At 41.0% G+C, this 12,862-nt stretch overlaps 1 protein-coding gene across 3 annotated transcripts in view; it reads right to left on the bottom strand.

Moving 5' to 3' along the window:
* SLC17A5 (solute carrier family 17 member 5) overlaps positions 7,943–12,862 on the bottom strand; it is an 86,094-nt gene continuing 81,174 nt past the window's right edge. For all 3 annotated transcript variants that reach the window (XM_018052865.1, XM_018052864.1, XM_005684429.3), the window contains one exon: positions 7,943–9,334. In XM_018052865.1, coding sequence (XP_017908354.1) covers positions 9,197–9,334 — 138 coding nt within the window. In that variant the 3' untranslated portion in view covers positions 7,943–9,196. The remainder of the gene's footprint in view (positions 9,335–12,862) is intronic.

The raw sequence follows: 12,862 nt of genomic DNA on the forward strand, positions 1-12,862 counted from the left end.
CTTCTCATGTGGTGCTTCTCTTGTGAAACATGGACTCTAGGGCTCACAGGCTTCAGTATTTGCAACACTCAGGCTTAGTCGTTGTGGCACACTGGGGCTTGGTTGAATTCTCTGCAGCATGTGGAATCGTTCCTGACCAGGGATGGAACCTGTGTCCCCTGCATTGGCAGGAGGATTCTTATCCACTGTACCACCAGTGAAGTCTTTTATTTATTTAAAAAAATATTTATTTGTTTGGCTGTGCTGGGTTAGCTGCTGCACTCAGGATTTTTAGTTGAACGCTTAGTTGCGGTATGTGGGATTGAGTTCCCTGACCAGGGATAGAACCCATGCCCCTGGCACCGGGGGCACAAAGTCTTAGCCACTGGACCACCTGGCTGGACCACTGGACCAGTCTCTGCAAGGGAATTTAATCAGCTCTTCATATACTTGTTTGACATCTTGTTTTCTATTAAGTGAATTGCCTATTCATTGCTCATTTTTCTGTTGGGTTTTCTCACTTTTTCTTGTTGATCTGTAGGAGCTCTTTGAATATTCTAGATATTAATCTCTTCTGTGGACAAGATGTTGCAGTCTCCTCTACTCCATCATCTGTTAACTTTGATTGGTATGTTTTGCTGAAAGAAGTACTTAATGTAGTGAAGACCATTTAATTTTACTCCTAGGGACTTCACTGGTGGTCCAGTAGCTAAGGCTCTATGCTTCCAATTCAGGGGGCCCAGGGTTAATCCTTGGTCGGGAAACTAGATCTCGCATGTTGCAACTAAAGATTCTGCATGCCACAATTAAAAAGATCCCATGGGCCTCAACTAAAACCTAGCACAGCCAAAAAAAAAAATGCTAAAAAAAGATAATTTTTCCCCTGTTCCTAAATGATAAAGATATTTTCCAGTATTTTTTTCTTTTCACTATCTAATTTTATATTACTATTAACAGATCTTTTCGCACGTATATATCAACACATCCATAATTCATTTCTTAACAGAAATATAATAAGATAATGTGTTTTGTTAGGTAGCTCTTTTTCATCTTCAAACAAATTGTGTGGACATTTTCCTATGTCTCTGTTTCAGCATGCTTACTTTTTAATGGCTGCATAGTATTCTCTTATATGAATGCAGCATAACTTCTTTAACAATCCCCTGACTGATGAAAAACTGACAATACTCTAAAAAATGCTTGGTGCTTGTTCAAGTACTTTTTAGGCTAGATTACCATAGGCAGACTTTCTGGTTTAATGAATATGTTTAATTTTGACTTACTACCAAATTACTCTCCAAAAATGTTGTAATGATTTGTATTTCCATTGACAATGTTCAAACACGATTTGTTGTTAGAGTAACTGTTATATAAATTAACTATTTTATTAGAGGCTGGCGATGTTTTCAGTGGTGTTGCTTCTGCTGGTTCTTTCAGCTCCTTTAGTCTCTAAGGCGGCTTCACTGCAAGGGAACCAGTGGTGGTGTGGTCCAGGTCCCGCCAGCCTCCGTTTTCATGTGTGAGCTGCAGCTTCCCTCTTCATCTTGGTTTTGCCACAGAAGGAGCAGGTGTCCTTGGTGTGCAGGCTGATTTTCTTCACTATCTTCATGCAGGAGGGACTAGGTCAACATTGTCCTGAACTGACAGTGGTCCTAACTTTCCTGGTACAGTTAGCCATATCACCTCAAACTAGGTCCAAGCCCAGGGGGGAACCAAGCATGATTTTTCAACATTAACTTAATTTTTATTTTATATTGGAGTGTGGTTGATTTACAATGTTGTATTAGTTTCAGGTGTATAGAAAAGTGATTCAGTTGTACATATGCATATATCCATTCTTTCTCAGATTCTTTTCCCATATAGGTTATTAAAGAATAGTGAATCAAGTTTCTTGTGCTATATTGTAGGTTCTTATTATCTATTTTATAGTAGTGTGCATTTGTTAATCTCAAATTCCTAATTTATTCCTCCCCCGCCACCTTTTGAAACCCTTTGGTAACCATAAGTTTATTTTCGAAGTCTGTGAGTCTGTTTCTGTTTTGTAAATAAGTTTATCTCTATCATTTTTTAAGTTCCAAATATAAGCAGTATCATATGATGTTTGTCTTTGTCTGACTTACTTCACTTAATATGATAATTTCTAGGTCCGTATATGTTGCTGCAAATGGCATTATTTCATTCTTTTTATGGCTGAGTAATATTCCATTGTTGACTTCCCTGGTGGCTCAGTGGTAAAGAATCCACCTGCAACGAAGGAAATATGGGTTTGATCTCTGGGTCGGGAAGATCCCCTGGAGAAGGAAATGGTAACCCTCTCCAGTATTCTTGCCTGAGAAATCCCATGGACAGAGGAGTCCTATAGTCTGCGAGGTCACAAAAGAGTCAGTCATGACTTAGCAACTAAATGACAACAAAAACAATATTCCACTGGGTATATGTACCACATCTGTTTTCCCATTCTTCTGTTGATGGACATTTAGATTGCTTCCATGTCTTGGTTACTGTATACAGTGCTGCAATGAACACTGGGGGGCATGCATCTTTTCAAATTATGGTTTTCTCCAGATATATGTCCAGGAATAGGATTGCTGCTTCATTTGGTAGCTCTAGTTTCAGTTTTTTACGGAGCCTCCATACTGTTTTTCACAGTGGCTGTATGGCTGTACCAATTTGCATTCCCACCAGCAGTTTAAGAGAGTTCTATTTTCTCCACACCCTCTCCAGCACTTACTGCTTGTAAACTTTTTGACGATGGCCATTCTGACTGGTGTGAGGTGACACCTCATTGTAGTTTTGATTTGCATTTCTCTCATAATTAGTGATGTTGAGCACTTTTTCATGTGCTTTTTAACCATCTATGTGTCCTCTTTGGAGAAATATCTATTTAGAACTTCAGCCCATTTTTGGACTGGCTTGTTTGTTTTTCTGATATTGAGCTGCATGCACTGTTTATACAAAATATACATTTTGGAGATTAAACCCCTATTGGTTTCTTCATTTGCAAATATATTCTCCCATACTGAGGATTGTGTTTTCATTTTGTTCATGGTTTCCTTTGCTGTGCAAAACCTTTTAAGTTTAATTAGGTCCCATTTGCTTATTTTTGTTTTTATTTTCATTATTCTAGGAGGTGAACTTGGGCAAACTGGGAGATGGTGAGGGACTGGGATGCCTGGTGAGCTGTAGACCACGGGGTCGCAAAGAGTCGCACACTACTGGGTGACTGAATAACAAAGGAGGTGGGTTCAGAAAGATATTGATGTGATTTATGTCGGAGACTCTTCTGCCTATGTTTTCCTCTAAGAGTATTATAGTCTTTGGTCTCACATTTAGGTCTTTAATCCATTTTGAGTTTATTTTTGTATACGGTGTTAGACGATGTTCTAATTTCATTCTTTATATGTAACTGTCTAGTTTTCCCAGCACCACTTATTGAAGAGACTTCAATATTCTTCAATATTATTCTTGTCTCCTTTGTCGTAGATTAATTGAGAATATGTGTATGGGCTTATTTCGGGGCTTCCTATTCTGTTCCATTGATCTATAAGTCTATGTTTGTGCCAATACCATACTGCTTTAGCTTAATAGCATAGCCTGAAGTCAGGGAGCCTGATTTCTCAAGTTTCTGTTTCTCTTTTTCAGGATTGCTTTGAGCTCCTCAGACATGGACAGCGGGCTCTAACCATCACCCATCTTTGCTGATAGCAGGAATGGTAGTTGCAGAGTCACTGTTGGTGTCCTTGGCTCCTCTGTTCCTTCCCCTTTTTAAATGTTTTCTATTTCAGGAATAGAAATAATGAATTATTATTTTTTTCCATAGAAGCAACTGAATCATATCAACATACTTAGGTTTGTAGAAAACATTAAAAAGATTCATAGTGCCATAGAATAAGCATGGAATAGCTACACATCCCCTCATATCACACATGGAGCTGAGATAGTGATACAGAATTCCCAACTCAGTGTAATAGTTTGAGTCAGTGGGCCTATTTGGTTGAAGTTGGCACGGGGAGCCAAGATTGCTGGTGGGGTTCCTGTAAGCTGCAAAGACCTCTCCATTAACAGAGCATGTATCTTGGATCCCAGCTTTAACTAAGTCTTGTTGCCTGCATACTTGGGGGTATATCTGTGGATACTAAGCGAGGTAATCTATGTGACAGTGAAATACACATGCCGTCACCTATCGTATGCTGATGTAGCTGATGACCAAAAAGAGACCTCTGTGAATGCCCTGCGACTAATGACAGAACAACTCAAAGCACAGCCGACACCTAAAGTAGCTTTGTTGCAGGGGGGGAAAAAAGTGCATAATCACACATATTGGGCTTCACAGGTGGTGCTAGTGGTAAAGAATCTGCCTATCAATGCAGGAGACACAAGAGACACCAGTTTGATCCCAGGGTCGGGAAGATCCCCTTGAAGTGAGTATGGCAACCCATTCCAGTATTCTTGTCTGGAGAATCTCCATGGACAGAGAAGCCTGGCGGGCTACAGTCCTTAGGGTCGCAGAGTCAGACACGATGGAAGTGACTTAGCATGCACGCACATCATACATATTGTATGGGTAATTTATACAATATACCAATTGGAATTTCCTCTGACAGCATCCCAATACTTTTCACAAACAGTTCTTGAGCATTAAAAGGCTGTATATCCTATCTCGATCACTTTCAATCTCAGCCAAACTTCTGTGGGAAGCTCAAGTTTCAGGCTGTGGAGTGAAGGTGAAATTGTGAAATACTCAAAGTGAGGGGCTAGCAATGGCTCTAATGCAACACGAGGCCAGTATGCACTTGATCCCCCAGAGGCAGTGACCCTCAAAGGGCTAGCATATTTCAGTGGTTTCTGCTGAAGACAGCGTGACAGGAAGAGACTTAACACAACATTTAGGACAGAAGGAGGATTCCCTGTCCCAAGCGCAGCCTATCCCAGCAGGGAGACTGTGAGAGGAAAGCGGTCACTTGACTACTTTTCTAGTTCCTCACCGAGAAGCACAGGACTGGCAGGGCTGGACGTCAGCTTCCTCCTCCCCCTACGTCAAGATAAAGTGAAAGTAAGCTGGCTCTCGGAAAACTACTAGTGTTCTTCCCCATCAAGGCACACGGAAAAGGGTGGCAGGGAAAGGGGTTACATTTCAATTGGTTTCAGTACTTCCTGTACTCAAAGCTTGCCATAGCAGAGCTCTAAGAAATTACTTTCTGTGTTACCCTCTTAAAGCACAAACTTTTATAACTGGCTTTTCTTATGGTTGCTCTAAAAGACAAGAGGCATCTGAAAAGGTGTTGTGATCCACTTTACATTTCTATGACAAAGATTATTTATTTTTTAAACGGAAATTAGACGTTGACCTCATATCTAGTCATCTGAGGCAGTAACATGCTTTTCCTGAGAGGAAGAGGAACCAGGTCGTTTCCTATAGGGCTCTTCCTGCCTTTAACTTTAAATACTTGACCACTGTTTTTCTGTTGGGGCAATTTTATTTAACAGTGATAAACTTCCCTCAGAGAAATAATTTACTTTGCAATAGGATCTAAATTCAAACATCTCTGATTTCTTGAAAATGAAACAAAGGCTGAAGCAGGAAGGACATTACAGTGGTTAACACAAACTGCTGACTCCAGCGTTGCCTCTGTTTCCTTCGTAACTCGGCTTCCTGAGGTCAGCTGGCGTGCTTGTTTGCCCTGGATTTGATTGTTAGGTGGATAGTGACAATCTCCATAGAAGGTTTCCAAGGCTGGACCCCATGAAGGAAAAGGTTTGATAAATCAGGATGTGAACTTCATGGGAGAAGGGGTTTGTTTTTGTCACACTGTATTGCAGGTACAAGAACAAGCCCAGCACCTGATGAATGTGTGGAAAATACTTGCTGTATATCTGGGAGAATTACTTTGCTTATATTGGGCTGAGCTATTCTCAAATACTTTCAAAACCATTCACCAATGACTGCCACTTATAACTTACTTTGAGGTTAGCATATCCTTTCTGTATTGAGTGTTACATTTATTGTTTCTTTTTTGAGAAGAAAACAGTCTATTGAAAAAGTAATATATGAGTTAAAAAAAATCAATACATGTAACAAAGGGTTATTTACCAAGTATTCCTTAAGCAGCTAAAATATTGCTGTTCAGTCTCCCCAGCTCTTTAGGACCCCTGTGGTCTGTAGTACTGGGTAAAGGAATTGTTGGGTGGGCAGAGGGAAGTGGGGTGGGAGTGTTTCACCCTGTGGGAGCATCCTCGTCTGGGAGGTGGGATGTACTTGGACTAATAACCCAGCACAGGTGGGGAGTCAGGCAGAAGAGGTTCAGACTAAAGGCAGTGAGATTACTCGTCTATTCCAGGTGGAAACAAAAGCTGCAAAGCTCTTATTTGGGAGATGGCCAAAGAGATTAAAAAAAAAAAAATTCCAGAGTCTTAAAAAGACTGGAATGGAAAATACAGGTGGTCAATTATAAACAGGGTTGAGGGTGAGGTGGGAGATGAGGGAGGAGGAAGAATGACAAATAACTTCAAGCCCAAGCCTCATGACAGGGAGATGAAACACTTAACAGGAGTGAGGATCGTGATGGGAATGGTTATTTATTGGGGGAATGGGGTGAAGGAGTTAGGCTGGATTTAAACTTCTCAGGTCAAGTGAAGACAGCTCACTGGGGATGTCCATTAGGCAGTGGAAAGCCTGGTGGGGATTACACAGTAGCTTGAGTAACAGGTGTCTTGTTTTTTAAGTGATATTTTTATGTGACTAGGTTATACTATCACTTGGAGAAGGAAATGGCAACCCACTCCAGTGTTCTTGCCTGGAGAATCCCAGGGACAGGGGAGCCTGGTGGGCTACCATCTATGGGGTCGCACAGAGTCAGACACGACTGAAGCGACTCAGCAGCAGCAGCAGCAGCAGCAGCAGCATGTTATACTATCGCATTTCAAAAGGTGAAAATGAATCTCCTTTCCACCTCCCCACCCCGTAGACCATTTTTTCTCTACAGAAGGAACTACTGTTTCTAGTCTCTTGAGTATCACTCTAGAAATATTTCATATATATGTGTATATATCTATCTGAAAGTGAAAAGTGAAAGAGTTAGTCGCTCAGTTGTGTTTGACTCTTTGGGACCCCTTGGACTGTAGCCCGCCAGGCTCCTCTGTCCATGGGATTCTCCAGGCAAGAATACTATATTGGCTTGCCATTTCCTTCTCCAGGGGATCTTTCCGACCCAGGGATCGAACCCAGGTCTCTTGCATTGCAGGCAGATTCTTTACTATCTGAGCTACCCTATCTATCTATCATCTATCTATTATTGTGCCAAGCAGCACTGCTTGCAGGATCTTAGTTCCCTAACCAAGGACAGAACCCCAGCCCCTGGCAGTGAAAGCACTGAGTTCTAACCACTGGACCATTTTTATGTCGCTGGGAGAGTTTGGTATTTTTTAAAGTATTTATTTGGTCAGGTCTTAGTTGGGGCACATGGGATTTTTGATCTTTGCTGGGACATGTGGGATCTAGTTCCCTGAGTAGGGATTGAACTCCGGCCCCTATCATTGTGAGTACAGAGTCTTAGTCACTAGACCACCAGAGAAGTCCCTGGTATTTTTGCTTTTTAAAGGCTGGAGAAGGCTTTTGTGTGTCTTTGAGACAGAAGGGAAAGAACAAGAAGAGAGGTAGAGACTGAGGAAGCAAATTAAAGAGGAATTACTGAAGCAAGGTCTAGTGGAGGTGGAGAAGATATAATCACTGATGCAAGCATATGTTTTAGTGGGAAGAGTGGACCCTTTTGAGAACAGGAAGGGCAGGCTGATGGCCGTAGGGTTTGTGATGCTGCGTCACTCAGAGGACCAAGTGTCCTGCCCAGGTGGTGGTAGAGATGCATGCAGAGGTCGACCAGTGGTTTGAGGAAGATGGCAGAAAAGATGTAAGATAGCCCCTGTGGGTACTAGAAGATATCACAGAACTGTCAGATCCCCCCCAAAAATCATTCCAAAAAGGTTTATTTTGATTTGTAAAAGAAATATCACCATAGCAACTTAAAGCTATTTACAGATTTAAAAATTAATTTACAGAATGTATACACATCATATTACATTAAATAGCTTTAGTTAAAATATTACAGGTAGTGTTGAACATACACAGTGAAACATAAATCAAGTTCTAAATCACATAAATGCCCTCAAAGCATGCTCAAAACCACTGGAAGATGGTCCAGGAAAAACTGGAAAAATAAGATTTAAGAAACCAACACTAAAGATGATTACACCACCGGTTGCAGGTTATGTGGAAGTAGAAGTCACTTTAGCCTTGAACTGCAACCAGACACTTAGGTGTAAGACAGAAAAAAATGTTTTTCTTCTTTTTATATTTTAATTATTCTGGTGTAGCTCCTAGAACACAGGACTTGAAGATTTATACTCTGATCCATGTGAAGGTAGAATCATCAAGGATGATGTTATATGCGGCTAACTAGGCATCACACTTTCTTTTGCAGGTTACATGCCAGGCAATACTCCAGTGTGCTGGGAAGGGAAGGGAGAGGGTGCATGGAAACCATGACTGTGGATTGCGCTGTCCCTGTTGGCTCAGGGCTTCATCCACACATTAACAGCCCCAGGGGAAGAATACCGTCCAAAGCCTTGGCGCTGACCCTGGTCTTGGATGCTGCCTAAGTGCTGGGCACTGTCCCTGAAGCCAGAGAGGGGACATGTGGCAGCTGCCTGGGCATGCTTCCCTCAGTGAAGTTGCCAAGCTGAATGATACAGTGGCTGCCAGCTCCGTGGAGAGGCTAAAGTTTGAGATCTACATGTCAGGGATTGCTGATGACAAATAATTTTTTTGAGGAAGGTGTACAAAAACAGATGTTTAACAAGACCTGAGAATTATTATCCACCTTAATTAAGCAAATAGAAGGGTCTATTTCAGCTCATCTCTTTAGGTATGGTCTTATAAATAAATAGAACTCCCCTATTGTGGGTTGCCTGACTTGCAGCCAGATATGTGACCCTGAATTGTAAGTTCCAGCAAATGGGTTAATAATAATTAAAAATAGCTAATCTTGCTTATATGGCAACTAGTGACATTTCATGATTACAAGCCTTACAAATCTAATACAATTTTTCTAGTACAATTTTTTCTTGTATATAGATTGCTTACACATTAAAATATCAAAGGCACTTTTAGGTTACATGATAAACAAAGATACATTAATAGAGACAGGACTATTTATTGGTTCCTTCAGTTTCTGTGTCCTTGGTGATCACTGATAGCCCAGTTTTGCACTTCACCTTTGGCGAATAGTGTGAAGAAAATGGCACCAAATACATTGATAGCAGCAGCGATGCAGAAAACAGTTTGCCATTCTCCAATAGTGTTCTGCAGAGAAAGAGAGGAAAAGATGCAAATGCAAAAATATCTTGTATGTAGTTCACTTTTTAAAAAAGGTGGTGCCTCAAGACTGTTGTTACATAGCAGTAGCGTTATTCATAAAACCTGAACAACACAAAATGTCCATCAACAGTGAACTTGTGGCATATGTATTCAATGGAATACTATACAGCAATGAGAAGGAATGACCCACAACAACATAGATACAGCTCACAAAATGTTAAGTCAAAAGAAGCCAAACACAAAAGAGTACTGAGTGATTCTATTGATATAAAGCCAATCAGACAAAGCTAATCTATGGTGTTAAGAAGTCAGGATAGTGGTTCCTCTTGGTGGGCGTGAAAGAGATAGGAAGGGCTACCTGGCCGCTGTGCAAGAGAGATAACGTTCTGTTTCTTGATTGGGTGGGTGCGGGTTACATGGATGTTTTAACTTTGTGAAGATTTGTCCTACTATGTACTTAGGATTTGTGCATTTTAAAAATGAATGTTATACTTCAAGAAAAAGTTTACTAAAAATAAAACATTGGTATGTCCTCGAATCATGTGTCACTAGGAAAGTATTAGTATTATGCCAGCACATCACCTCCTAAGTACTCACATGGAATGTGTTAGGGGCAGATCAAGTAAGGATGAGTTAAGATGGACTTTGAAGTTCAAGTTTGAGACCTGAATTGACAGATCCTGCAGGGCTCTTGAATGGCACACAACACACGATGTGGATGGCATTTGTCAGTGAGAGATCAAAAAGATACAGCATGTAATCCAGTACAAAAACATCCAGTAGTTTAATTATTATGAATTATCACATTTTCATGCAATAAAAATAATTTATGTAAAAAATATCCAGTAGTTATCTAAATCTCTGGGTCATGTGACTAATAACCTTTTTTTTTTGGATTTTCACAGTTTCAGTGTAACCAGAGTGCTACATTTGCAGCACTTCGAGAAGAAAAACAAAACAAGCAGCAGAACTGGCAATGAGGAAGAAAAAGGAAACCAGGAAGGTGGAAGCTGGCATGAAGTGACTTATTTAGGAAAAAAGGAAAAAGAAGGAAAGGAGCACTCTGTGGTTAATTATGCTTATCTGAGATGAATGTATTTTGGTGAAAAAAATCTTAGAACTGCTTCTTAAATTTTAGGGATTATTTAGATATGGTTGCTAACAATGTGTTATCATCCTAGGGTAGAAGTCGGTCAGTAATTATAAATCAGAGAGACAGGTTTAAGACAGTTTCTTAGGATTCCAAGACAAAGCTGCTCTGTGTGATCTACAGGATGAAATAACACTTCAGTGTTATCTGGAGGCAATGGGTGACTTAAAATCAATCAGTAGTATCAGAAATTCACAAAGCTTCTAGTTTGCCTCTTCACAAAAAAATTCCACCAGTTTTTAGAGAATACTGTTTTGTCTGTAACAAAATTGAACCTCAGGCACCCTCTGACCTTTTATTTCATTCTTCTTAATTTTTGGCCATGTCACACAGCTTGTGGGATCTCAGCTTGCTGACTGAACCTGGGCCACGGCAGTGAGTGCCAAATCCTAACCACGGACTTCCAGGGAACTCCCTATTTCATTATTTATTTATGTTCTGACTCATTCCACAAAATTTTTGTGGTTGTGCAGTAAACTTTAATTGTAAGTAATTACAATTATAAAGGCAAATGTGCTTTTCCTTTTTGTAAAAAATAATGGCCTTTTGGACTTCCCTGGTGGCACAGTGGGTGAGAATCCGCCAGCCAATGCAGAGGACACAGGTTTGATCCCTGGTCTGGGAAGATTCCACGTGCTGTGGAGCAACTAAACCTCTGGGTCACAACTACTGGACTGGGTCCGAGCTCTAGAGCCCCGGAACTGCAACTGCTGAGTCCAGGCGCTGCAACTACCGAAGCTTGCACCTAGAGCCCATGCTCTGCAACAAGAGAAGCCACTGCAATGAGAAGCCCATACAACACAGTAAAGAGTAGCTCCTGCCTGCCACAACTAGCAAAAACCCACGCACAGTGATGAAGACCCAGCACAACCAAAAATAAATAAAAGTATTAAAAAAATAGTAAATTACAAGAATGGCCTTCTAATAATACTAAACAAATGCTAAAACAACATATCTGAAATCCAGTTAATTTCCACTTTACAAACATTCAAGACTTGAATTCAGGAGTCAGTATCTTCCCAGCAAAAGTGCCAGGACTATTGAGAGTGTATGGAATTACTCATGGTAGTGTGCTGACTTAGGTTCTTGTGTTGCCACAATGCTCCAGGAAGATAAGGCTAAACATCTGTGACCTGACCATGCTGAGACATTCCAACATTCCTTTCCATTAAGTGAGAGAAAATCATAACAAGGAGGCACAAATTCACTAGAGTAAGGAATTAGAAATGGTAGAGAGCGCCACCTGCAGTGAACACACACGTCTGAAGTCAGAGTATTTGGTAATAAGACAATTTGTAGGCATAGCCTGAAAACCCTAAGGATTGGATAGTGTTAATTTCATCACAGAGACAGAAAATTAAGTCTATTTATAGAGATTTAAATAAGCCTCTTGAAGAATCCAATTTCACTAGTCCTTTAGATTTTCTTAAACAGTAGGAAAACTAGAGTTTGAAAGGGCCTTTGAGGTTGCTGAATTTGGTTTCTTATATAACTCAAGAGTCTCTGCTTAGTGGTCTGGCCTCAGGCGGCCTTCTGGCTTCAGGGCAGACCAGCCCCGGGTCCACGGTGTTTCCAGGGCAGTGCCTGGGCACTGGGGGTGGGGGTAGGGGGTGGGTATGGGCAGGCCCTCCCACACCCCGGCTCACCCCTCCAGTCTCCGTCCTCAAAAACTGGCTGTTCCCTTCTCTGTGCCCACAGCACTCTACACACATCTTTTCCTGCCTTTGTCACACTGTACTTTTTTTTTTTTTTACATACAACCTTCAAATAATGAGCTTCTCAAATGTAGAATTTGCAATTTTGCCTTTGAATCCTTTGTATCTGTCACACAAATAAGCACTCAAGAAGTGCCAGTTGACATAGAGAATTGAGTATTGGCTAGATTGCTCTTTCCCCTTTTGATTCCCCCTCTTCTCCTGGTCACCTCTATCTCCTTCCTACCTCTTCTCTTCTCCATGTAACTCTGTGAACCTCTCTGGGTGTCCCTCACTGTGGAGAATCTTTTCACCATTAACCTAGATGTTTTGTCATCGGTGCTGTATGGATAGAGGAGTCTTGAGGCTACTGTAAGAATAAGACTGAAAACCAGAGGCAGGAGGCTTAAGTCCAAAACCTGAGAACACCAGAGAACTTCTGACTCCAGGGAATATTAATCGATCTCATCCAAAAGCCTCCATACCTACACTGAAACAAAGCACCACCCAAGAGAGAACAAATTCCAGAGCAAGACAAACCACACAAATTCTCCAGCAAAGTAGGAACATAGCCCTGAGATTCAATATACAGGCTGTCCAAAGTCATACCAAACCCATAGACATCTTAAAACTCACTACTGGACACTTCATTGCACTCTAGAGAGAAGA

This window comes from Capra hircus, chromosome 9, assembly GCF_001704415.2.
Source record: "Capra hircus breed San Clemente chromosome 9, ASM170441v1, whole genome shotgun sequence".
Taxonomy (NCBI): Eukaryota; Metazoa; Chordata; class Mammalia; order Artiodactyla; family Bovidae; genus Capra; species Capra hircus.